This window comes from Populus euphratica, unplaced genomic scaffold (genome assembly GCF_000495115.2).
Source record: "Populus euphratica unplaced genomic scaffold, PopEup_1.0 scaffold185.1, whole genome shotgun sequence".
In the NCBI taxonomy this organism is placed as follows: domain Eukaryota; kingdom Viridiplantae; phylum Streptophyta; class Magnoliopsida; order Malpighiales; family Salicaceae; genus Populus; species Populus euphratica.
In genome coordinates this window covers 228,783-256,521 of record NW_011499982.1, presented here as the reverse complement: position 1 = coordinate 256,521, position 27,739 = coordinate 228,783, and the positions used below count along the sequence as shown (strand labels likewise).

General features: G+C 31.4%; 2 protein-coding genes and 1 pseudogene across 3 annotated transcripts; 1 reads left to right on the top strand and 2 right to left on the bottom strand.

The window, feature by feature from the left end:
• Positions 1-470: 470 nt before the first annotated feature.
• Positions 471-3,590, top strand: LOC105139857 (probable WRKY transcription factor 71). Its single transcript, XM_011046477.1, has 3 exons — positions 471-1,139; positions 1,607-1,747; positions 2,695-3,590. Exons 1-3 carry the CDS (start codon positions 670-672, stop codon positions 3,050-3,052), a joined length of 969 nt encoding a protein of 322 aa, XP_011044779.1. The 5' UTR covers positions 471-669; the 3' UTR covers positions 3,053-3,590.
• A 6,864-nt stretch (positions 3,591-10,454) lies between these two features.
• On the bottom strand, positions 10,455-15,036 carry LOC105139855 (probable receptor-like protein kinase At2g42960). Of its 2 annotated transcripts, none has more exons than XM_011046476.1 (8): positions 14,427-15,036; positions 13,092-13,829; positions 12,892-12,996; positions 12,586-12,708; positions 12,191-12,361; positions 11,972-12,101; positions 11,624-11,833; positions 10,455-10,971 (listed from the first exon to the last, which is right to left on the bottom strand). In XM_011046476.1, exons 2-8 carry the CDS (start codon positions 13,748-13,750, stop codon positions 10,849-10,851), a joined length of 1,521 nt encoding a protein of 506 aa, XP_011044778.1. In that variant the 5' UTR covers positions 13,751-13,829; positions 14,427-15,036; the 3' UTR covers positions 10,455-10,848. The 2 variants fall into 2 exon arrangements, with proteins under 2 accessions (XP_011044778.1, XP_011044777.1); XM_011046475.1 differs by having other exon boundaries at positions 13,092-13,824.
• A 4,382-nt stretch (positions 15,037-19,418) lies between these two features.
• On the bottom strand, positions 19,419-23,707 carry LOC105139905 (wall-associated receptor kinase-like 1; annotated as a pseudogene).
• Positions 23,708-27,739: the final 4,032 nt, after the last annotated feature.

Genomic DNA, 27,739 nt, shown 5'->3' with positions numbered 1-27,739 from the left:
AATATACAGCAAGAACTTTCATGTTTTTTTTTTTTTTTAATTATTATTATCATGAAGAACTTTCAAGCTGCTAGCTACCACCCCCATATTAAGTAAAATATAGTAAGAATAAATCATGGGATAAAATAAGCATTGAACATGCAAAGGCGTGTCCATACCATATACATAAAATCGTGGAATAATTAAGATCTCTAGTAACAGTGAGTTATTTTATCAGTATTAGGCCTGGTATTGAAGACTAAGAGAAGTGTATAGGAGGAATGTAACATAAAGAAAAAGAAATTAAAAGGAAAAAGAAGAGGGTTTTCTAGACTTAATAATGGTCGTACCCTGTTAAGGATTCAACCTTTGTTGCTTAGTGCTGGACATTGTTAACCAAATTGATAATTTCTATACTTCAGTGAGACTTTTGATACGGTGGGTTGAGTTCAATTAATATAAAAATACAAAAGAGTGGAGATTAGCCAAACCTACCATCTAAACTAAATTCTCCCTCTCTCTCTCCCAAGAAAAGTAAAATAAAAATCTAACAAGAAGGTCTACTATTTATTATAAGAAGAAGACAAGCATCTTAAGTAAATCCCCTTCTCTGAAGCTTTCAAGCATTGTGGTGTGTCTAGCAAGTTCCTTCCTTCCTCCTCCTCCTACCACTTCTCTTCCGTCTTCTAGATGTCAAATGAAAAGGAGGATCCATACCATTATGACCCCTTTCACTACAATATTCAGCTAGGAGCCAACCGGCCGGTCTCGGTGTTTCCATTCTTCAATGACAATATCTCTGGGTACAATCAACAAGCACCCACACAAAACTTACAGGGGTTTAGTGATCCCTCATTTATGAGCTTCACTGACTGTTTACATGGCTCCATGGATCACTATAACACCTTATCAAGAGCCCTCGACGTGTCTTGCTCGTCATCCGAGGTAATTAGTCCCGTTGATCAAGATGGTTCGAGGAAAATTGGTGCTGGAGAGCCAGCAGCTACAAATCAATATACTCCATCAACACCAAATTCCTCCATATCCAATTCTTCTTCTAATGATGGAGCAACCGAAGAAGACCCTGAGAAGATCAAGAAACATAAGCAGCCAAAAGAGAGCACAGAAGATGTGGATATCGATGGAGATGCTAAGAAAGTGTAGGTTTCTTGATTCTCTTTTCTAAGCTCATGGAAAAGGTTAACAAGCTTTTTAAGTAACTCTTTTTCTTTGGTTTTCAATTGACGGGTAATTAGGGTTTGTGTACACCACTTTTTTTTTTCCAAGACAAATCGTCAAACGGTCAAAGTCCTTAATAACTGGTGCAGTTACCATTGCCTTTTCTCCTTGAAGGTTTTTGAACTTATTATACGACTTTTACTACTTGCAGTACAAAGGGATATGGGCGATCTTTTCTTATAACTCTTGTAGCATATGCATAGAATTAATTGAGTACTTAATGTATCAGTTTCCAGGAGGTTAACGCACAAAAATCTAAATAAAATATAGAGTATTATGTTTTAGTACGTCTAGAAGCCCTAGTCAAAAGAAAGAAATTTCTGCTTAGCATTTAGATCACTAAGATCTGGCTCTATGTTCTTTGACTTCGTATTTTCTTGATCACCAGGAGCAAGACAAAAAAGAAGGAGAAACGCCAAAAGGAGCCACGGTTTGCCTTCTTGACCAAGAGTGAAATTGATCACCTTGAAGATGGATACAGATGGAGAAAGTACGGTCAGAAGGCAGTGAAGAATAGCCCTTATCCAAGGTCATTTTGCTCAACTATATATATCTAATCACCCATAATTATATGCATTCATTAGAGATGTACTTGAGTATTATTCGATAAGAAATCGAAGAATGCATGCAGTTCCAAACAATTGATAATCATCGTTCGAGTTTAAATTATTTATTATATGCAGTTAGATTTTTAATAGCCGGATATGCTGATGAATTGTTAGCATATATATTTAAAGATCACATCTCTATTAGTTGTCGTTGCATTCATGATCTTTTACCCTCTAATTCTATCAAATCATGTTGTCGTAAAACTCCATCCCTTGCTACATTTACTGTCTGTAGGATGCTGTAAGCTTCCATCTTCTGAAGCCAAATTTTAGCCAAGAAATTTACTACTCAGAATGGCAAGCAAATTGAACTTTGGTGTCCAAGTTGTAGGAGCTTAGGTGCATTAGTCCTCTTTCTTTCTCTTGATAACGTATTAATTCTCTTTGGACTATATCATATTTGAGCCAATAGAATCTATATTTAGTGATTTTCTAACTTCTTTTGTACTTGAAGAACACGTATGCACATCTAGCTAGCTGACCACTGCATTTATAATGCTCTTATTACCCTAATAGTGCCTAAATATATAGTTGCCTTATCTACAAAGTAGACGTGAGGCCCAATAGTACCGCCGTTCGTTCACTATCATTCATTTTCTTGACCCTTGCTTAACCACGTAACACTGAATTATCAGCACATTACAAAATTTAGCTGTAGGCTAAAGTTTATGAAAATCTCCCAGCTGGAACCCGTAGTGAACACTCGAGCTATGATGTAATTAATCAGCAAGCACTTCTTGAGGCTCTATGATCAGTTTTGGTTTGTAAGTTTGGACTAAGGTCCATTGTGTTCCTTTTGATCAATGAATATATGTCTTCAAATTCACAAATTAAAAAAAAAACCTTTCTCCTTTGCCCGAAATTGCAGGAGTTATTACCGATGCACCACTCAAAAATGCATGGTTAAGAAGCGTGTGGAAAGATCATTCCAAGACCCGTCGATTGTCATCACCACATATGAAGGACAGCATAACCATCACTGTCCAGCAACTCTTCGAGGTAATGCTGCTGGAATGCTATCACCTTCCCTTCTGGCATCCACATCGATAGGGCAGACCTTTCCTCAGGATTTCCTGACTCGCTTGCTTCCACCAAGTAACCAAGGCGACCAAACTTCTATTTTCTATCAAACCCATGATCCACAGCACCAGCATCAGCTCTATGCTCCGGATTACGGCCTCTTGCAAGATTTAGTTCCCTCCTTCATCCACAAGAAACAGCCTTGAACTCTCTCTAGTCTCTCTCTCCCTCTCATAATTAATCTGTCTGTTTCTTTAGTGTAGTAATTGGATTTTCATGGACGAACTAATACCAGTATGGTGCTCACATAGAGCATTGAATGCATATTTCTGACTACTGGAGTTTATGTACATGTATATACACACAAGTATTTATGTTGGTGTGTATGTAGTATTCTGATTGATCCTATAAAGACCCTTTTCCCATTTGTCAAAAGGTAAATGATTGGGTTCCCTTCAAGAGAACGGCAGTTTGCTTGAGTCTGCCAAAATTGGAAGTGAGAGGAGAAGGTGCTGATAGGACTTTTACGTGTGAATGTTCAATCTACACTATGCAAGGAGATCAGATAATTTACATTTAAAATATTTGGGTTTGTTAATTTATTTCTTCTTGTCAAAGTCTTTCAGTTTGGCGTGCTCTCCTTTTTCCTTGTAAATTTAATGATGATTCTGTAATGGTCACGATGCCGCTAATGTTTTGTTGCCCTCTCATTTTCTGTCAAACCATACTAATTATCTCTCTGTCCATTTTATTATTATTAATATTTATAAATAAACTATGTAATCTCTCATGCTGAAATTGACTTCTAAACTGTGTAATCTCTCATGCTGAAATTGACTTCTAGTATATATTATATGATTGTGAAGTAGAAATTATAACAATAAGTTGCTACCCTTTTTTTTTGGCAAAATCACACGAAGTGTAACTAAAAAAGATAAAGGAAGGAACGGACAAAATTAAGAGGGGATAGTTTTCCCGATTGTGTAACAGAAGAGTACAAATATAATCGAGAATAGTATGGCCATGCATGGTTTTATACACAAACATCCTCTATGTTTCCTTTTTATTTTATTTATTTTCGAGAAAATTGATTGATAGACAACTTTATCTATCACTTCTCCTTTCTCCCGTTTTTCTAACAGTAACAATGAGCTACAAGGCTATTGTAGATTTATTTATTTATTTATTTTGCATCTAGAGTGTTTTGGTCCCATGGCTACTCAATATTTAATCTTCAGCAGTTCAGTATCAGTTTGAACTCTTTATGCTGGAATATTGACTCGTTTACCATATATATATATATATATATATATATAGAGAGAGAGAGAGAGAGAGACTGAAGGCAATTTGTTTTAATCCAACGAGTTCTGCACTTGATTCCAACACAAAATAATTTTAAACAAGAGACAAACAAATGTAATGATTAAGTTTTCTTGGAATCCAAGCTAAAACACACTTGTCCAAAATAGTTCAGTTTACAATAAATATAATAAAAATATAAATATGAAAATATAAAATAAATATTTTTATAAAATTGAATTTTTATATTTTTTGAAATAAAAAAATTCATGAGAAACATGTCTTCCTTCCTTCTCCCATCTATCTTTGTTTTTCTTTGTATTCCAGAACAATAATTAAATATTATGCTTTTTATAACTAAAGTGGACCTTTTTTTATTAAAAAAAATGTCATGACCTACTAAATTGTAGGTTTTTAATTGATACCAGAAGGACGTAGAGAGGTCAAATTAGAAAACAGTAGTCCAAATAATTTGATTCATTACAAATTATATTGTCTCCGAGATTTTTAATTATTTCATCAATTTCAAAAGTCAAATTAAATCAATTCAAATCCAATAAAAAACACAGTCAAATGATAAAATGGATTAAAACCAACATCCCAATCACACCGAATACCTAATTGTTTTCCTCAAAAAACAATGTCGAGGAGGCACTGATCATGTCTCACACAATAATATTATTGCATGCAAGCAGTATAAAACTGTGATTCTTAGGACGTGTCCTCGTACATAAACTAACCTGGCAAATTCTGGCAAAGACAACAACACTTTTAAACACAAAATCCATGCAAGTCAAGGAAATTATACATGTTCATTGTATATATAATTATGTTCTCATTTCAAGGAATCGTGTTGAAAAAATTGCGTTCAAGGAATTGTCATTGAGTATCTTTGTCTATCTCTTACATATAGTATGAGCTGTGTCATTGACTATGAAGCTGTTCCATGCAAGTCAAGGAAATTATATATGTTCATTGTATAATTATGTTCTCATTCCAAGGAATAATGTTGAAAAAATTGCGTTTAAGGAATTGTCATTGAGTATCTTTGTCGATCTCTTACATATAGTATGAGCTGTGTCAGTGATTGTGAAGCTGTTATTACAGTTAGCTACTATATATAGTACTCAATAGAGCATTAGGAAATTAATGGGATTACGGTGAAGTAATGAAACATTTAATGTTATATAATAGGGAGAATTAGGAAATTAATTATAGCATCGATCCATGTTGGACTTCATATGTTAATTATTATTAAAATATCTAATACTTGTATTAATTCCATAAAAGATTTAGTTATTTACTAATTAATCATATTGAATTGTGTTGTTTGATCATATCTACTAGCTATTTGAAAGGTTTTGAGCAGAGCTTAATATATCATGATTGAATTACTTCATTTGACTTTTAAAGGATATAAATTAAACTTATATATATGCACTAAATGAAAATTAATAGCATATAGAGATAAATTACCGTTCAATATTTTTAGTGGTTAATACTAGCATTTTAAGAGTCATATGGAAAGCCTATACATGTTTTATCTCATAAAAGCTCTCAAAATTAATGAAACGGAAATTTAAGACTACTTTCTTTCTGTAAGCAAGTTGGAAAACAAGATTTATGAACTCATATAGATGAATATTAAGAAGATATGGATTATGCTTATATATATATATATATATATATAATTAATAATACTTCTTTATCTTTTAACTTGTTGGATTGATTGTTTAAGATTTTTAATCTCTACCCGGATCCAACAAAAAGAATAAAATTATTTATTATGAATTTGTTGAGAATGATTTTGATCTAATTCATAACCTATTAGAAATAGAAGGCATTCAGATAGAATGTTCATGGACAAAAAATTATTGCAGATTATGCTTGTATATGTATCATGGATGCTATTATGTTGTAATAAAAGTTCATGTGGATTGTTAATTAACTTTTAACTTTTAAATATTTTTATTTATTTAGATGATAAGTTAGAAGAAAACATTAGATTCTTATAGTGCTCCTCTATTTACATTAACTACAAAGATAGATCGGTTTTTTAGTTGGACAGAGGAACAATACGCAGAAAGTGCTTAATAATTTTCTCATAATTAAATATTATTTAATATTCAGCATTAGGCAATTCATTTTAATTACCGAGCCACTTTCCATCCCAAATCGGGCCATAAATATACAATGAACTAAAAGATTGTGTCTTACTTAAAAAAATGCTGTTCGCTCCTTTTTTCTTTGTCAGTTTTTTATTTTAGTCTCTCAAACTTTTTTGTTTTTAATCTCATCCTTTTATGTTATTTTCATGTTAATGATAGCGTAGTTATTCCTTTCGGTTTGTGTGAAGTTCATATAATGCATTATACTCTTCGTATCGAAAACTGCCCTGTCTTTTAATTGACGCTAAATCTTACGAAATCATATCTAAATTTATCGATTGAAAAAACAAAAACAATATGGACTATATTTAACATAGAGGCAAAGATCCAGCCCTATTTTTTTATTGTTCAAGTGGCGCTGAAAATACATGTTGGTCCTTGAATTTTTTTAATTTATTTATTCTTAGTCCCTTTTCTTAAGGTTTGGCTTTCCTGTCCTATAATTTATTTATTTTATGTTTCAATCCCTATAATTTAAGGGGAAAAAGGAAATTCATTGACAAATAGAGAATAAGAAAAAAAATTACTGATATTTATGTTGAAGGATTTTCTAATAAAAAAAATATTATTGATGTGTTTTTTAACTTTTATATCATCATCACGAAAAGGTTAAGTGATGATTTTTTCTATTTTATTTTGTGTTTTCTAGCCGATTTTATGGATGTTTTAGGGCTAGAAATTTGCTTATTAAATTTATTAGTGTATTTATTAAATATTTTTAAATAAAAATAAATTAAAAAATTAGTATTTTGGATCCCAAAAATCCCAGCCTCCCGCCCTTAAACTGAAAAAACAAACCCCCACTTGTCATCCGCCCTTAACTAAAAAGAAAATTAAAAGAGGCCAAGCGCCCCCTTTGTTGGCAAGAGAGAGGCCCGCATGCCCCTAGTCTTTTCTATGTTTTTTCTCCATAATATTTTTAAAATTTTTATTTTAAAACACTATGACTAAAATGCATATATTTAAATTATTATTTAATTTTTTCATAGTTCATAAAAATATTTGTGTTTTATAAGAATGTTAAGATTTATTTTTTTTCCAGATATTATATGCAAAATATGCAAAAACAAAAAAACAATAAGAATTTGTTCATGAATATTTAATAAAGCTAAAAAAATTGTTTGTTTCTTGTATTTCTAAATAGATTTTGGCATGATTTTATCATATTAATTATTTTTTTAATTTTCTTCAATCACATGCAAAATATTAAGGGCATTATCTTAATACTTTTTTAATTAAAACTTGCTTTTTAAATCATAATAAATTTTTATTTAAGAAATAGTATTTTCAATTTAAAAAATATGTTTCTGTTCAAAAAAATAAAAGGATGATTTAATAAGAGAATAGAGTTCAAATTAGAGAGATATATTTTTCTTTCTTAATTCAAATGATTGGACATTTTGGCTAATCTTTAATTTAATCTTCCATGTCTTTTATTAAAAAACATATGTTATAAAATATTATGTCCTTGTTTTATAGAAAACATGGTTTTTAAAATGGTATTATTCATTTTGTTATGAAGAATTATGAAATAATTTTCTCATTTATATTATTAATAATAAAATATCTATTTTCTTAAGTTTTATGTGAAGTTTTTATAAGAGTTATTAGAAAGTTAGAGGGTTTGGAGTTCCTATAGTGGGGAGATTAGTAGCTCTTCTTTTTCCTAGAGTTTTGTTGATGCAATTCAAGCAATACCAAGAGATCCGTTAGAGGTTTTAATTGGTTTAGTAACAAGATTTAGAGCTAAAAGATTCAAAAAGATTTTCAATAGATTTCTTCACAGCATAAGGACTAAGGTGAATTTTAAGAAAATATTAGATAATGAAGTATAAATCTTGAGTAATGTAATTCATGTTCAAGAATGACTTGTAAGTAAACATTCAAACATTACAAAAAGATTAAAATAAAAATATTCAAATATGATAGTTTTAACCTTTCGTTACTGTTTTTAACACGAATTTTGTGATAACATGGTCATGCAACTCATAATTAAGATTGAGATCAAATCCTAAAAGTTGAAACAAGTCTAATAAAAGTGTAATACAATTAAAACTTGTTTTAAAGCACTAATACTATCGGAATGAAATCGAATAACATTATAAAATTAATTAATCTTTGATAAGTTAAATTTAATTCGTTTAAGAACTGAAGAATATAAAAATCACTCTCACACAAGTTAAAAAAAGACATTTTGAATTCCTATTGATAAAAAAAAGTGCCCTTTTAGGCTTTACAAGGATTTAAATACTTGTGATAGTGTATTGATTTAGCTCACTTATAAAATTGACCCAAAAACCCTAAACTTAAAAGCTCATAACTTGATTCATACTAACCTTGGATCTTTGCTAAAAACAAAGTATTAATTAAACTCAAATAAGCTTAGGGTCGTAGTTAATAAAATAAAATAAAACCTATAATATTAAATTATTGTTCTTCCATGAGAAGAAAAGAAAGAAAGAAAATATTACAAAACTAACTTAAAGTTAATTTATAGACTTCCATGCAGCGCATTAATTCTAGAAATTAAAGGAAAGGTAGTTTTTCATGTTATTTCCAAGTTGTAGTAGGATTCTGATACTAAATTTATATTCTTTTTTTTTTCTTTGAAAGGAAAGTAATTGGTGATATTAATTCCTTTCTTTCACCATCTTTTAGGATCTTTCTAGTACTAGAAAATGCAATTAAAGTTGCTGGAATAATCTTCTTGCATAATTAATTAAAAAGCTTTACCACCACTTTATTTTTTAATTCAACTTGGATTTTTTTTTCTTTGTGTTTTCTCCTTATCTCATGGTTCAAATAAGGTTGGATTTAAGCACTCTTGCAAATAGATAAAATGTATTAAAGCCTTCTTTTAATGCTCTAATGGAAATCTTAAATTTGATATTGTCAAAACCTTTAAAATCAATGCATTTAATGTCTTTTTCAATGTTTTTATCTTGGACAAATCATTAGCCCATTTAAAATATGTAATAGGTTCTTACTAAGGTTGATTCACATCAATTTTGATGATAATTAGATCTACAAAATAAATTTTATTGTGATTTCATATATATTGAAAAGTAAATATCTATACTAGAAAGATCAGCCTTTTTGTTTTATTATTTAATTAGTATTAACAATTTTTTTTCAATATATTTTTTAATTTATTTTATTAAATATAAACATCATCTTATAGTTTCCCGATGAAAATAATTCATGATACTTGAAAATGCACGAACAATACCGACACCTTATTGTACTGTTTTAAAAATTAATTTGAAATCTTATTCATTCAGTAGAATACTAGATGCATCTAAATTTACGCATTGATATGCTTCTAGCTGTATAAATAAATACTCTTGTAATAAGAAAAGAACAAAAGAAACAGAAAGAAAACCCTTTACAAATGTATATAGGTGCGAATGGTTCTTAGCACCCAGTCAAACACAACGTAAAAAAGCCGCCCCAAAATACATGCACCTATTCCTGCAGGCCTGACATGGTACAGCATACAGGTGACCTACTCTTACCACTAAAAAACATAAAGATGACCTAAGCGATTGGAACTGCGTGAGAGCCTGTCACAAAGAATAATTTCCAGAATCAGACCGTTGCATGTCCAATCCTGGACAAAAATAGTCAAAAGCTGGGTTCCTTTGAATTCAAATTTAGTGGCCAGCTAGCCTTTGCACGATCATTCCTCTGAAACTGATGGAAAAGAATACGAAACTTACGCGAAGAGCCGAAGGAATCTCGATAACCAGAGCATTGGAAGAATCCAATTGCACGTTCATTCTTTAGCTATCATGCTGAGTGAGTCGGAAAGAAGTGAAAAGTTGTTCTTGAGCATAAACATGAAAGCAGATATCCCAGCTTTTGTGGTTAGCTTGTATATTACCAGGCTAGGAAAACTCAACTTTGTGCTCCACGCTCGAGGGACAAGTCATCAAAGCATGTTAAAAGGCAACGAGAACGAATCAGGGATTCAGATGATCAAGTGTGGTGATCAGAAGGAATCAAGCAGCGGAGCATGCATCACTGTAACGCAGCTACTGGCAAAGCCTTGATTGAAGAACAAGAGCAAAAGAAGCAGCGCTGCCTGCTTCCCAACTGGGTTATTTATCGTTCGTTTTGATCAATGAAATCATTAACAAAATAAAAGGAAAACTGATCAAGAAATAATCATTCACCATCCCAAGAACAATAACCAAGTGAACAACAAATTAAAAGAACCATAAATAATTATAATCATTATAATGAAAAAAGAAAGCCCATGGATCAGCAACCATCTGTACATCTCTCTCTCTCTCGCCCACCTAAGTTACATTCTGTTGCGGGATTGAAAGCACTCTCCCCATTGGCGTGTCAAAGAAGGCAGTGTGGAACGAAGCCAACACTCCACTATCAAGATAACCTAAACTGGATCCACTCCCCCTCTTCCATGCAGGAAGAAAACAAACATCTACGTTGTATATTATCGATGAGTTATTGAAATCTTTTAATTTAATGCATGAGAAGGCAATCCTTCTCTCTGGTCATGTTCATCAATCCTATCCGTTAGTTGTCTCAGATAAACAGCTCTCTGGATCCACTACCTTGTTTTCGGTTTCTGTTGAGTCCTTCATGGATTCAATTTCCATGCTAGTTGTACGACTCTTTCTGTTCCTCCGATCCTGCATAGGATTGTCCAAGTCATAAATTCATGAGCTTTGTGATACTGTGATATCATTAACATGGTAAAACAATGAAGTTTTTGATATAATAGTCGATAAATGACAGGAAAACATCTGAATAATATGAGGGAAGTTTCGGCAACAGACTAGGGGAAAAAGCACATGCAGTTATGGTGAATTTCTCTCTGAAGTTTATGGTACTTTTGGGTTTCATATAAAACAATTGCTTACACAGAAAACAGCCATTGCACTTGCTTGTGTTTGTTTTGTTTTGAAATTCCAAACTAGACAATAAAATAATAGCATTTGGATAATTGTATGTCTGGAAACATGGAAGAGTTGTCTTCAAATGAAAAAACAAATGGTCTTGTCCATTATGTAAAAGTTACCCCACTCATTATGCTTGCTTAAGGGTCTACGTTATCATAATCAATAAATGATTTTATAACTTTGTGTGAGAGGAATAACAAGACCTCATAGACAGATTCATAATGGTGTCCAACACCTGCGTCCAACCTTGCAACATAAGGTCAGGTAATTTGCAGAATTAGCAAAAAGGGAAGGAGCTCAAGGTAAACAGTTTCCCAGGAGACCTATCCTTCTAGACAAAGCACTTTATAGAGATTGCTCGGGGAAAAAAAAACGATCATACCTCACGAGAAGGGTACTCATCAGCTTCAAGCATTCTTGCAACTTGAGTCATTCTAGGTCTCTTTTCTGCATCAGGATCGACACACCTAAGTGCAACCAAAAGAGCACGTTTTAAAGCACGCGTTGTTGGTTTAACTTCAAGATTTGGATCCACAACTTCCTCAGATCTTCTTGTCCCAACCATCATTTTTAACCACTCAACAAGATTAACCTGGTATAAGCAAGTGATGGGAGCTAAGCAAAAACTCTAGCACAAAAAAGATTTGAAGTACTTCTCAAAAGGAGGCACGCGCACACAAAGACAGTTTCAAGGAATTGTAAACTCCATGTAGATCAAAGAATATGATACCTCGTTAGCAGGTCTGCCATGGTCCACAGGGTCCCTTCCAGTAACTGATTCTAGTAGCAAGACTCCAAAGCTATAAATGTCACTCTTCTCATTTAACATGCCCGTATTAGCATATTCTGGTGCAACATAACTGAATTCCAAAAAAGAGACTGCTATCAAAAGATCATCGCTGAGAGAAACATAGGCTATTGCAGAGGGAAGTAAAAATTAAACACATACCCAAATGTACCCATAACTCTTGTTGAGATATGACTCTCACCAGAATCAAGGAGCTTGGCCAATCCAAAATCAGAGACCTTGGCATTAAACTCATTGTCGATCAAAATATTGCTGGATTTTATGTCTCGGTGAACAACCTTTGGTTCTATTGCTTCATGCAAATAAGCAAGCCTGCATCAGGTTTACAAAACAATTTCATCATCTTTGCATAGACATCCAGTGAAAAAAAAAAATCAAATTCTATTTCTGCATCATCTTCTAAGGAAGTTTATTTTACCACAACTAGATAATCACTTTAGATGAAATGAATTAAAAAAAAGTCCAAACTAAGCCATTTAAGAGAGCTAGTTTTGATATGGTAGACAAATGTGGTTTGAATAGAGCTAAGAACTTACGCCTTAGCAGTACCCAGAAGAACCTTCATGCGGGCCTCCCAAGTAAGGATACCATGATGATGCATTGCCCCATGCAGCCATTGTTCTAAGTTCCCATTATTCACATATTCATACACCAGCATCCTAAGCAGATAAAATTTGTGTGAAAAAGAATCACACTCAAAGCTCAAGAATCAACAAAGCAATATTGGGGAAGAATTGTGAAGCACACACCACAGATATAGCTTCATGCACCCAGTAACAGTGACATGACTAATGTGAGTGGAAGACAGAATAATTAAATTAACAGGAGTAAATGCCTCATACCTGTGAACTCCTTCGATGCAGTAGCCAAGTAGCCGTACAAGATTCTTATGTCGAACATGACCAATAGCCTCCACTTCAACCCTAAATTCCTTCTCTGCCTGTCCCCTAAAACCTCCATTCCAAAATAAATTGTTAAATAACTAATAAAAAAGATCATAACATCACAAAAGTAAGAGATGGCATCTTCAAAGCGTCCTTACAGGTTGTTAAGAAGCTTCTTTACCGCTACCTCAGTTCCATTTATTAGTCTACCCTTGTAAACAACCCCATATCCACCCTCACCAAGCACATTCTCTGCTGCAAAACGATTTGTAGCAAACTCAAGATCCCTAAGTGTAAACCAGTGGCCCCATCCAAGTTGTGAAATTTCTGGCAAGCCAATTAAGGGAGAGGCTGTGACAAGTCCAGCGTATGATAATGAAGATTGCTTTCGAACAGTCCCAGAGCTTCCTTCTTCCCCAGAAAGTGAACTACAGGTCCTCTCGTTGTGATAAATTGAGCTGCTTTGGCTGGCAATGTCAGGATCACTAGATTTGCTCATTCCCAAATGAGCTAGCATTTTATCTGAATTCTTGTCACTCGATTTATCATTGATCGTGAGAAATGCACTTTCATGGTGATCATTGGAATGAACCCCAACCCTGTCAATCTTAATATCTTTTGATATATTTGGTATTTTAGAATGGCAGTATTTGTCCACTGATCTCCTAGATTTCCTCTGAAATGTAATCCATACAGATAAGACACAAAGAATCGAAATTATAAACACTCCTACAGATATTCCTATTAAAACCCATAGTTTCAAACCCAAAACTGACGTCTTCTTTGATAATTCAGCATTCAAACTCTCAGATGACATCCCTGGTTCTCCAGAAAACACAACAGTCTGTATTGCCGATCTCACTTTATACCAAGAGATTAAAAGATATCTACCTGCACTTTAAGATGACCAACCGATATCAAATTTTGAACTTCATAGATGAGCAAAATGTTAAACAACACTTTCTAAATTTAACTACTGAAGCAACCTATTGATAAAAGAAAGCTTTATTTTTCTGATTCAACACTAAAACCTCAAGGGAAATAAATGTAAGGAAAATTAATCCACCGGAAATTAAGTAGAATAGATTCCTGGCTTCATCTACGCCTATTTAAAAGGAACCAAACAGAGAGAAAGTAAACAAAAGAAGAGATAAGAAAGAATCCACAGGACATTTAAAGAATTTCATTTGCATAACAATTGGCAGTTTCTTAAGGTTATGCAGTGCATCCAAACACCAAAGGCATTTGACAAATCAACTAAAACCCAGTTCCAGAAAAGTCTAAGAAAGAAAGAAAGCAAATTCAAAGTTAACTGAAAAAGCAATCCCAGACCCATAAGTCACAAACAGTTAAATCACAAATCTCAAAACTACGAGAAAAGGAATAAGTTCTCAAAAGGCATCACTTACGATCCAAGTAAGAGACAGCTAAAGAGAAATGCGAAACCTTCAAGAAACATAAAAAAAAAGAAGAAGAAGAGGGAAAGCATTAACCTTTGCAGTGATCTGAGTGTGAAAGCTAACCCCCTTGATCTTCTTCCTTGAGCACCCACAAAAGCAAAGAAAGGGCTTCTCTTTTTTTAGGCAAGTTAGACTCAATAAGCATAGATACGCCAATGCAGACCTGAAACAACACAAATCACCCAAAACCCAGTAACCAAAAAAAGGCAGTAGTAGTTTAGAAGCACAAGTTGTGGCCTCGAGTGGGCCAAAACAGAAGAAGAAGAAGAAGAATTTTGTGAATGATAAAAAGAGAAATGGCAAAGAAAGACGGACAAAAATCTAATCTTTCAAGGCAAAATGTGTAGAGAGAGGGAGTAGAAACATGAACGAGAGGGTCATTATAGGGTCTTAAAAAAGATAAAATGGGTAAAAAATGGTTGGTGGGTCTTTGTGTGCATGTGGAGAGAAGATAAAGGAACCTTTCAGAAAGCTGGAAAGGAAACTTGGTTTGCAATGGAGGAAATCAGAGAGAGAGAGAGAGAGAGAGAGAGACAGTGAAGGAAAAGCAAAGATGAAGTGAACAGGGGTGGCATTTATAACTAGGTAAAGAAAGAAATAAAAAGACCACTGATGAGAGCCCAACAAAAAGCTAAGGAGAAAATAAAAATAAAAATAAAAAAACATGAAGGGAAGGAGACGGAGGGGGTCAACTCAACAAGAGGGAGCTCCAAATCTTAGCTTGTCCATGAGTTTCTTTTACCAAATTGCCCTTATTCTTTTATGTGTGTGTGTGTGTATTATTTGCTGATATTCTAATTTTTCTCAATATTTGAGCAGAAAACCCTAATCCATTATAACCAAGAAAATATTGTCGTTCTGTGCTTATTTTGCTATTTATAATTTAACTAAAAAAAACTAGAAAACCATGATGATGCTGAATAGAAAAAATAAATCAGAAAAAATTCCTCTTTAAATAGAAAAAAATAAAAAAAATCATAATAAATAATAATAGAAATCTATTTTTCTAAAATAAAACTCTTCCATCATAACTGTGTGTCTAAAATATACTCTCTGGGCTACATACTATGCTTGGTATTTATTATATTTTATTATTTTAATTTTAACTCAGTGATAGATTATAGTGGGGTTTCTTTTAAAATCTAATTTAAATTGGTATTAAATATACTAAATAATAATAAAGCATAGGTGTTATCTGCATCTTAATTAATGTTTGGTGCCAATGCTCAGCTTTTCTTAGGAAGGTCGTTTTGGGTTAAAGTATCTATTTAAATAATGGTGCAACGGTTATTAAGGGCAATTATGACAATATGCACACGACTAACCTAATGTATTGGACTTCAAAAGAGCCTTTTGATATTAATAAATATTAAATTAATTATAGCTCGGAAGTAGAAAAGGCCACCCCAAAGCGGGGAGAGTCAATGAGGCTTTGGCTCGAAGCATCATGGATGTCTCCCACAAATTCCCCAACTTTGACTTAATTACCATGACCAATCGTAACCGCCTGATCACTATAAATCATGTGAAGCATGACTCATGGTGGAGGGCAGCTCGAGCTAGATCCCTCTCTTCCATTTGCCGCTTGCCTTGCTAAAAGCCTTGCACGTGCATTACGTGAATGGCACGTGGAAAAAACTCCTTTACCAGATAACAATGTGAAGTAATGATTATTGTTTTTGTATAAATATATTTAATAAAAATATACTGATGATAAATTGTATCAGTATAATTATTTTTATTTTAAAAAGGTGTCGAGTCATGATCTGGAATCCATAATTTTCAACTGCATTAATCTGTCTTCTCGAAAAATAGAACAAAATAAAAGTAATTGATAAATTACTGCTAAGAAACAACACTGTGAGGTTTAAAGCTGAGATAAACATTATTTTTTTAAATAATTATTTTTAATACTAACATCTTATATCAATTAAAAAATATTAATTTAAAATAATAAAAAAAAGTAAAAATGCAATTACACCGCATGTTAATAATACGCTACCAATGAGAGTGCGAGGATACACACACACACACACACAATTACACCGAATGCTAATAATACCCTACCAATGAGAGTGCGAGGATACACACACACACAAAATTACACCGAATGCTAATAATACACTACCAATGAGAGTGTTACACCGAATGTTAATAATACGGTACCAATGAGAGCGCGAGGATATATATATATATTGAGAAGTGTTGGTATACGATAATACGAACTCGAAGTCATGAACGGGACAGCTACACACATCGACATGTCTTGAATTTCTACTTTGTCCACAATCAACGTGTTGTATGAATAATTAATGGAGAGGGAGCTGTTCCTTTTTCTTTTTTTCTCCACAGAACAATTAATTGCTTACTATCTTTGAAAAAAATATAAAGACAGCGAATACAAAAACCACGTGTCTCCTATATTTTTTTTATTTTGAAAATATGTAAATTCCTTTCAAAATTATTTGTTTTTTCAATTAAATATATTTTTTTATCTATTTTTTTATCATAAAACACTAACATGAGTATAAACCCATATAGTATATCCATACTTATCTCGTAAATAAATGTCATGCATTAAATAACTGTTGTGAATATTATTGATAATTCCAGCTATAAAGATTGTATGATAATGTTATTAATAGGGTCGTAGTTCAGTCATATTCTAACAGGACAGGAAAAATAAGGTATTGAATTTAAATTTTCTTTTCATTTTTTAATCTTGTAAAAACTATATGATATTATCAATAAGAGATAATACTTATGTGGTTGTGAGAGGAGCGGGAATTTATGATGCCCTTACTGCCTTAAATATCATCGATAAATGAATTAAATAAAAACATTTTGGTTGTTTTCCTAAAAGAGAAGTATATAGTTTAATCATTCATAAGGTTTGAATGTTTGTTTTTATATTTTAAAAGTGTTTTAAAAAAATTAATTTTTATTTTATTATTTTAAATTAAATATTTTTAAATTATTTTATTTTTTTATGTTAAAAATAATTTTTTAAAATGAAAAATATTATTTTAATATATTTTTAAACAAAAATTAATATTTTTCTTTTCACGTTTAACATTTTTATTTTTTTTTCATTGTAGCGTGCCGCGATTGAAGAAGATTTTCTTTCCATGTCACATGCACTAATCATTGATCGGATAATGACTTTCAATCATGGAAACTAGAGGTTTTTATGTCTCTCTAATAGTATGTTAGGAAATTAAATGAAAGAATTAGAAAAACAAATGCAAACAAGTTTTTATTTATTTATTAATTCATCAACTAAAAACAATAATAAAAATAATTAGTAAAAAATAAAAATTGAAAAGAAGTATAAGATCATAGCATGCAGTAATTAGGGGCTCAGCTAAGATAATTTTCTCGGAGGCCACAACCAGGATAATTTTTTAAAGGAGCCGAAACTTAAAATTTACAAGTTTTTGCCCTAAAATCCAAGCTTGTTCTTTTTTCTAGGTGCATATGATTAATGGTTCTTTTTATTCTACAGGGCCTAGGCCCCCATTTGCTCCATGTCTCCACCCTCAGCTGCAGTGCTAAACACTAACATACAAAAATTCATAGAATTTTTAGATAGAATTAAGGTCTTCCCAACCGAAACCCGTGTTATAAAGTTATTAGTTACCAAATATATTTAAAACAATTACATATAATAAACTCATTTAATCATAGACATTAGCCCACTAAAATAACTATATATTAATTATGCATACATCTCTCTTATATCACGCGTATTTTTAAATAACAGTCTAAACTCTTACGATGACAACTATAGAGGCATCTCAGGGTATCTTATGCTTCTTTTATGCAAAACACTGGGAAGATATCTTTGGTTTCTGAAGAAAGAAAAGCATCTCAGGGTCTGTTCATGCATGAAAGCAACTCTGGATTTAAAATCATCAAAATTCAAGGGCTACCGGACTCCTGATCTAAAAAGGGAAGTGTTGTAGAAGTGGCTAAGAACACCAAGAGGAAGGCCCCTCTATTTAATCGCATTTTCCAGGCTCCTGAATGCATCATCGGCAGAACAACCTTCTCATTAAAGAATATTTAAGACTTGAAATAGCTGAGTCTTGATCTTATTTTGTTTGGTATTAGGGTTTTTGTTAACAAATTTCTTGGATTCCTCCAGCACGAGCACGTTCAGAATGTTGTCAGTCGCTTTATCTTTTCTATCCACAGACATTCCATTACCTATAGTCTCACACCCATTATTTATTTGCTTCCGTAACGGAATAATCAAGCTCTGCCATGCTTTATCTTATGAAATTTAAAATCTATAGGTACATGCACTGGAAAAGAGTAGAATATCAGGGGGAAAGTACAATTAATGTTCTTAAGGAGACAGTGGAATTGAGTTGGTAGCATGACAGGGCAATGGGAGGCAGGTAATTTATACACAGCTTTAGCTAGCCTCCTGCCAACAGGTTCAATGGGGTCATATTTTAATCGCATGTCATTCCTAAACCAGAGCTCATTTATTTTGCCTAGGCAGACAGTCCTCTTATTTTACATGAAAGCATGGTTTGACGAGATGGTGATGATGAAGGAGGGAGGTACTAGTTGCAATAATGAGGAGATGGTTCTGGCTGGAATCATTTACGAGGTGCAGGAGAGTAATTTAGTTGTTATTTTTTAAAGTTTTTATTATTTGAAAATATATTAAAATAATATTTTTTTATTTTTATAAAATTATTTTAAACATCCACAAATTAAAACAATATAAAAACATTTTTTTTTTCAGTCTGCCATTTTTACTTGCACCAGAGTATGAAGCGAAGGAAAGCGGAAAAGAAGCAAGGCAGAGTGGTGCTTGTCGTTCGAAACATAGAGTTCTCAGTTAAAAATAAAGATTATGCATGACAAATGTGAATTATATTATATCCAGCTTGTCCTCTTCCCCTACCAAATTGAAGCAATATTTCTAATAAGAAATCAATCAAACTTGAAAGTTATCTCCAGTCATACATACTATTTTACAGAAAGAAATCATCTAACTTTACCACCATTTTACCTAGTAATTGAGTTTGAAGGAGAAAGAGCAGCGCCTGTGATCTCCGATAAATCACACCGAAGGTGTTCAGCATCTTTATAATTCTGTGGATTGGCATTGAAATCATTCTGTAATATTTGAATGTCCTCCAACTCCTTCGTGACCTCTTTCATGGTCGGTCTTCTCTTCCTATTTATGTTGAGGCAATTATAAGCAACTTTAGCAACTGCCACGATGACCTCTTTCGGAGCCTGCAGTACAAGTTCAGCATCAATAATATCTCGAAGCCGATTCTCCTCCAAACAAAGCATGAAATATAAGATCAAACTTCCATCTTCTTCCGACCTCGTTGAAGAGTTTGGTTTTTGTCTAGTTAAGAGTTCAACAAGCACCACTCCATAGCTATAAACATCACTCTTCTCGGTAAATTGGCTTGACTGGAAGTATTCCGGGTCCAAGTACCCAAACGTGCCTTGCACCTGTGTGGTCACATGAGTTTGGTCTATTGCAACCGATTTAGAGATTCCGAAATCAGCAACTTTTGCTCGGTACTTGTCATCTAAGAGTATATTGGAAGACTTAATGTCACGATGGTAGATGGGCAGAGAAGCTTCTGAATGCAAGTAAGAAAGAGCTTCTGCAACTTCTATGGCAATCCTTAAACGCATATCCCACGTTAGCGGAAACTCCTCGAGTTGATCGTGGAGATACTGGGAAAGGGTTCCATTATGGATGAACTCATAGACCAGTAAAGGAACCTCGGTCTCCAAGCAACAACCTAATAGCCTAACCACGTTCCTATGATTAATTTGTGAAAGAATTACAACTTCGTTGATGAATTTTTCAAGTTTTCCTTCGCTAAGCAATCCCGATTTCTTCACTGCTACAATCCTTCCATCTGCCAGCATTCCTTAGTATACAGTCCCTTGGCCTCCCTGTCCAACCTTTCTGCGCACACTAAAATGGTCAGTGGCCTTCTCTAGTTCGCTTGACCTAAACAGTTTGGTTGTGTTGACATTGACTTCACCTGAACATAATTGTTGCTGTAGCAGAAGACCACCATTTCTTTTGAAGAACTTTTCCTTCAATTTGAAGTTTTTTCTCTTCTTTTCTACTTTGTACACCCACCCCAGTCCAATAATGCAAAGCAGTAATGCAAAACTTGTGCCAACACCTGCACACCTCAGTGATTTCATAGGAATATTTTAATTAACAAAAAACTAGAACTTATAGCAATACATTGCTGGACACACTCACAATGGGGACGGCACCGATTGCAATTCTTTTTTCATTGCTATCCTTCTTCTTTTTTTCCTTTCAGTTTTGTCCTTATATATTTTTTTTATTTTGTAATAAAAAAATGTTTTTATTAGCTTACAATTCGGGATGCTCGGGGTGGCTATAATCCAGGCCGGCATTTTCACGCCGCCCCAATGCGGTGAGCTTTCTCAAACTCTGGCTCGTGCAAATATTGTTTTTAATTTGACTTCTTTTTTTTTGTCAACTTTTTAATTTTGCCTTAAATTTCATCCGAGGCATTAGATAAATATGTTTTTTTTATTCGATTCTTGATTCTTTATAGCTCTTCAATTTAATTCAAAAGTTTTTATTACTGAGCATCTAAAAGCCTAATAAAACAAAAATGACCTCACAAGATTAGTTCATTATAGCTGTATTTACGATACAACTCTCAAATTTAATAGATTAAACTTCATTAATTCAATTTATTATTGATTTTTTATTTTAATTTATATTTTTTTAACTTTATTTTTAATTATTTAATATTTAAGCTTGATAAATTGTTTCAATTAACTTCTTATAAGTTGTGAATTGTGAGTTGTGAGGTGCTCAGAATGGTGATAAAACATTTAACATGTTTTCCGGCAATTTAACCAGGCAAAAAGGTGGTATTTTTTTTTCCTAACCTTTTTTTAAAAAGATTTTAATTTCATTTTATTAAAAAGTAATTTTTTTTAGTTTTATTTTATCATTTTATTATGAATATCTATTTTGTGTCATTGGATTAAATGAGAGGTTTGTTCTAAAAGAAAAAAACCAAGTTATTCTATATCTCAGTTATGAGTTTCGTAAATTAATTAAGTTGATATATTTTGATTTAAAATATTTTTATCTTCGTATTATTATTTTTTTAAAAAATAATAAGCCATTTCATGATTGATATTTTTTTATGCATTAAAATTAATTTAAATAGATTAACTAAAAATGTTAAGATGATATTATTTGATAGGGTATAATTCAATTCTTACTTTTTTTAATAAAATTTAAAAATATTAATAGGTTCTTTCTCTCTCTCTCTTCTTGTGTATTCCTACATAATATTTTTCCTGACATTTAATCCAATCATTTTCCTTTGTATATTATTATTATTATGGTTGTGTTTATTTTTTGGAAAGTAATTTTTAGAAAATTGTTTTTTAAACTTTCCTATATTTGTTTGTTATTAGAAAAATTTTGGTCAATAAAAAATATTTTCCTGTCAAAGAAAATTTTGGTTTAATTTTCAAAAAAATATTTCCTTTTATTTTAGGCCGAAAACACTTTCTAGAAATTCTAAAATTTAAAAATATCATATTATTTGCTGATTATGTCAAATTTAGTCCTCAAAATTTTGATTGCAATATATTTTTTTTGATTTTTTTTTTCAGTTTCTTCCCTTAAAATTTGATTTTTATATTAATTTTGGTTCTTATTTTTATGATTGTTATTTACTTTTTTCTTATTATTTTTTTAATTAAAATTTTTTATCTATCAAATTTGATCTTCACTATTGTGATTGTTACTTATTTTATTTAAAATAATTTATGAAATTTTAATTGTTATTATTTTAATTTCATTATCTTTTAATTTTTTTATCTGTTAGATTTGATCTCTATTATTTTGATTATTATTTATTTTATTTAAGATAATTTATGAAAGTAGATTTTTTTCAATTCTATTCTCATTCAACTTTTTAATTTGTAAGATTTGTTTCTTATTATTTTAATAAACTTGAAAAAAAATATTAATAAGTCATTTTCTATAATATAACTAAATACTGAAAAATATTTTTCAACTTATTTTTCATAACACTATTAAATATCAAAAAATAATTTATTTTTTTGATTTTTTTTTAAATATTACTTTAAAAAATTTATTTTTCTCCAAACAAATGGGTCTATATAGTTAAACCAAAAACTTGGTTTACCAAAAAGTTTTTAAACTAATCAAGCCTATAGTATATAATATGTGGCAGGTACTTAACTCAAATTTATCCCAGAAAACTTGAGGTTATTTTTAGCTGATTAAATGCCTCTTTAAATACACTCTAAACCTGTGCTTCTTCATTAAATCAATTAAAGGTTTGCTGATCATTCCAAAAATTTTATTGCAAAAAAATTAACGTTGCTTGCATTTTATTTACACTATAATTGATTTTTAATCCAACCCGCAGCGGTGATATAGACTAGAGAATAGTCACTTACTATATGTTAACATAAAAAACAAATATCTCAGGTGTTTTTTTTTTTTTTTTTTAATTTTAATCTTTAGTTTCTCCAAAAGAGTTATGTCAGGACTCATTCATGTTCCATTCTTACAACTAGGTTTCACAACAAAGGTAACCAGGTTTCGTTGGAAGGATTTTAGACTGAGGGTCATACCTGAGAGGCCCCCCGCAACTGGAGATTTTCCGAACACATGTCGATGGCAACCCCAGCTGCCAATCGCATTTTGGCAAATCGTAGGCTTTGGGCAATCACCAGGGACATCGCAGTCATCAATGTCTAGCAAGGTGAAGGATCCAAGTCAAATATCCTTCCCTCTCCTTCGTTTTCGGATTGAAGTAAAAATCAAGAGAAGGTGGAGTTTTACAGCAATATAAATACATACCTTGACATCCTTCAAGAAGGTAAGGATTTCCTTCAAAACCCTTGTTGCAATAACATTGAACTTTGGAGCTGTTGTTACTAGAAGAGGCAGCATTGAGCATTGGACAACTAAAGGTTTGCTGCTGTCCATGCCATTTCTCTAGCGAAGGCAAATCAAATGTCCTTCTATCCAGCCACCATTCTAGCACGACAGGAACAGATTCCATTTTATTCAAAGCTTGCAGATGTGCAAAATTGGCTGCAAACCAATGTTGGTCCACTAAGAAGGCATACTTGCAACCCTTACTGCCTTCGTTGTTATTCATGCCCCCTATGCTTGCGTTGTATTCCCTTAGATCTGAAGGGATGGTGGCCTGGCAGTAGTTGAAGCCGAGGTAACCATCTGTACTCACTTTCTCGTTCTGGTCACAAAGTGGCATGCACCCGCCAATTACTGTGCTCTTTTCGCTTAGCAAGGCCAGATTATCACACCCAATGGCAGTAAATTTATTCCTTTGGGAGAAAAAGGGCTGGGTTCCAAATTAATGTGTACACTGCTCGTTGTTGCACCGTTACAACCAGAAGAAGTTATTGGCAGATTGACATGAATTCCATTGTTTTCTATTGAAATGTTCAGAACCTCTAGATTAATGCTTTTGGCAAAAGATTTTGGAGGGCTGAAAGTTCCATTGCAAACTATTTCAAACCATTCGTGGGAATAACAGCCTGGTCCTATTCCAAAAGGGAATGGAATGCTGATTTCTCCACAGAAGGCTTGACAGTTTGGCTTGGCTAGAGATGGAGATCTTGCCGATGCTTTTATTGACCACATCAACAGAATGGCCAGAAGTACCAGTTGCATAATCATCTTGCTTCTTCTTCTTTGGAAATTCTGGAGATTCTCTCACTTTTACATCGGAAAGGCTGGGATATCAATGTAATCAGGCCTACAGGAAAACAAAAGGAGGATTTCTGGAAGGGTTAACACTACATGAAAGAAACTTCGGAAAAAATCAATTTTATATGTAAGGAAAGTTAACTGCAATCCTATAATTTGTACTCAGGCAAAAAACGATGAACAATGACAATTCTTGTGCATTGTAAAAATCGATGATTCGCATGCCCATCTGGTGATCTGGCTTCTACACTAGGCTGAAAAAATAACAAAAAGGACAATGCCTGCACCAATTTCTTTTCTTGAATATTCCATTTTCTCTTCCTTTTTTGAAGGTGAACATCTCCCTTCTCCACACAACACCAAACAAAAGTGTGTCTGTACTTAACGGGAATTACCTTCTTTTTTTTTTTTTCACGCACAGTCCTTACGTAAAAAAATATTAAAATGGTATTTATGTTTTTTTTATTTTTAAAATAGTAAAATGATAATTTTGTTCATAAAATAAAAAAGAAAGACATGCTTCAAAGGGACTTTTCATCTTTTTTTTTTATTATTAATTTCATGAAGGACAACTTGGTTTTTCTGTATAGATTAAATATTATTTTAATAGAAAAGATGATGATGCATGTAGTTTCTTTTTACAATAAAAAATACATTATATCATATTGTTGAAATTACCTTTTAGTTTTTTTTTTGTGTGTAGCGTGTTGCACCGGATATTAAGATGAAATTATATATAAAAAAATAAATAAGAAATTATTATCTAATTTATAATAATTAAAAATTCTAACTGATCTTTATAAATTCTTAGATAAAAAACTGTTTATACTAAAAAAAACTCATAATTCTAAAATATTATACCTATGATAAGTTGATTTTATGTTTTGAATTTGTGATGATGTACATATATCAGAACCTTTCTACTTATTTAACTAAACTTAGCATGGGCTTGAAAAGTGATTTAGGATTAGAATCTAGTCTTAAACTCAATCTTTACTTTTAAAACATAGTTGTTGGGATTGAGGAAATGATAAATATTAAACTAGTTTTTGAGCTCATTTACTCATTATGTTTCAAATTAGACTTGTGGCCATCACTTATTTTCAATGGATTTTTTTAAAGTCACGCTAACCCTGCTTAAATCAACTCGTAGTGTAGTATAAAAGAGAATTTTTTAATAAAAATCATGAAGAAGTAATTTTAACATTACATAAAAAATATATTCTTAAAGTAAAAAAAATAAAGAATAAATAAGAAAAATAATTATTTTTTATTTTTTTTATTTTAAAATAATATAATCTCCTCTATAATAACTCCGTTGGTATATACAATTTATTATACAATATAAAAGGTAAGGCAAAGGGTATTGTATTGCCTTAAGGCACCCTTAACTTAGCAATCTAATTCCATGAAAATTAATATTTTATTTTTTATTTTTATTTTTCTAAAAGCATCTTAAGAAAAAACAAAAAATTCCTACTCTGATTTATTTTTAAAAAATCTTATCACATTAACTTGGGTTGATTTAAGTTGATTTTTTATTACTTTTTACCTAATTTTATCATTTCATTTTTAATTAACTAAAAATTAAACTATATTATTTTTTTCTCTAGGAAAAAGATTTATTCCCCTACTAACATGATTGTTTTTTTTATATTTATTTAGTGTTTTTGCATTTTTTTATTATCTCATAAAAATTAAATCAATTTAGTTGAGCAATCAAGTTTACAATGCGAGATATAAAGTTTTTTTTAAATGTGTTTGCAATACCTAATTTTTTTTAAAAAAATAAATATAAATACAAGCATAGCATGATTTATATTTTTCAATAGTTCAAGCCTGGTACAACTTTGAGCTTGTATAGTGTTGTTGATGAATACCTGCACGGTTTCTAAAATAGGTAGATAATAAATAGATTTAAAAGCCCAAATACTGCCCACAAGATTAAATAGATATTTAATCAGTAAATAATCATAATTTTTTATTCAAAATGATTTTTAAGTCTTCCAAGGTATTTTTTTTCTTTTAAAATCTTTTAACAATAAAAATATCTTTAAACCAGGATATATATCAATTAAATCAGAATATCAGCACAAGCTAATACAGTATTTTACAATACGGTAACTTTAATAAAATTAGATTAAAATTACTTTCCAACACATCTTAATACCTTCTAATACTTCATCCATAGTTTTTATCTAGAAGATGTATATCTTTTTTATTTTTTATTTTTAATAGTTATTTTTTATTTATTTAGAATCACCAGTTGTTTTAATTTTCTCTAATTTACAGTCAAAACAAAAGGGTGATTAATTTAGCCAATGAGCCATGGCTATTAATTCAATCCCTTACCCTACCCATAAAAAAAAAATACCTGTCTATACCCATTAAGAAATTGCCTTCTAAACCCGTATCCGGCTTATACCCGCTCATTTAAAACCATTTACCCACTAAAAGAAATTTTGTCAAAACATTTAATCTTAGTCCTTGTATTTCTCATGAAAGTCCCTTAGTTCTTACAAATATTTGTTGTTCAATTTAATCTTTTATTAGATCTTTTTAGTTTTCAAAGTTTTCAAAAAGAACTCAGTTCATAGATATTAATATGATATAAAATATGTATTAGTTTTTTTAAAAAAAATTAATTTTAATCGCTTCCAATAAAATAATAGTATAATAAGTTTTTTTTAAAAAAATTAATTTTAATCACTTCCAATAAAATAATAGTATAATGGTTAATAAGACATATTTAACAAAAAAATATTTAACGAGTAATTACTCACTTGCCTTCTTTTCTTATCACTTGTTAATGTAAGGAATCAAACAATATCATGTGAATTTTTATAAAGATATATACCATGAAAGGTGAAAGCAAGGATTATACATTTGCAACATAAACATTAAAAATAATAAATCAATTGAGATACTTTTTAAATTGTAATAACATTATTAGGCAAGCAACCTCATTTAATTAAAGTTATAAAATTTTACATTTTATTAATTTATAATAAGTATCTCAATTTTTGTTTTAATCCTAAATCTAGTGTTTTGATGATTTTTAAGTAATTCTTGAAAACAAAAATATTTACTCAACCTCTCTATGAAGATTGCAATTCTAAATAGAGATAATAAGTCTATCTCAGGCCTTTTAATTAGCCTATGTTAGAGAGATTGTTCTTTAAACTTTAGATTGAGACTAAATTAATATTATAAAAAAAGAGGTTACAAAAACTCTACCAAGATAAATTAAAATATTTCCCTTCAAGTTTGGAGTCTCACCCCTATAAACCATAATTTTTTTTAAAAAAAAATATGATAAGAATCTTTCATAAATATTTACATTAGTTAAGTTACTTAACGATTCAAATTGGTAATTAAAAAAATTCATAAACTTTAAGAGAAAGATTACAAAAATTAAGAAATTACTCTAAACCTATTAGCAGAGTGATAACTTGAATTGTACCACCAATGTACCATTGGAAACAACTAAACTTATTTATAAGGCTTATATATACTCGTATATCTCAAGTATGTTTCAAGACACTAGTTAACTCTTTCAAATGGCATATCTGTT

Excerpts from the sequence above, each read along its gene's own strand:
- LOC105139855 (XM_011046476.1), bottom strand. The coding sequence starts at position 13,750 with ATGTCATCTGAGAGTTTGAATGCTGAATTATCAAAGAAGACGTCAGTT. Across the intron at positions 12,997-13,091 it reads AAGAAGCTTCTTAACAACCT|GGGACAGGCAGAGAAGGAAT; the intron begins GTAAGGACGCTT and ends TGGAGGTTTTAG. Across the intron at positions 12,709-12,891 it reads TGCATCGAAGGAGTTCACAG|GATGCTGGTGTATGAATATG; the intron begins GTATGAGGCATT and ends TTATCTGCTTAG.
- LOC105139857 (XM_011046477.1), top strand. The coding sequence starts at position 670 with ATGTCAAATGAAAAGGAGGATCCATACCATTATGACCCCTTTCACTAC. Across the intron at positions 1,140-1,606 it reads GATGGAGATGCTAAGAAAGT|GAGCAAGACAAAAAAGAAGG; the intron begins GTAGGTTTCTTG and ends CTTGATCACCAG. Across the intron at positions 1,748-2,694 it reads AAGAATAGCCCTTATCCAAG|GAGTTATTACCGATGCACCA; the intron begins GTCATTTTGCTC and ends CCGAAATTGCAG.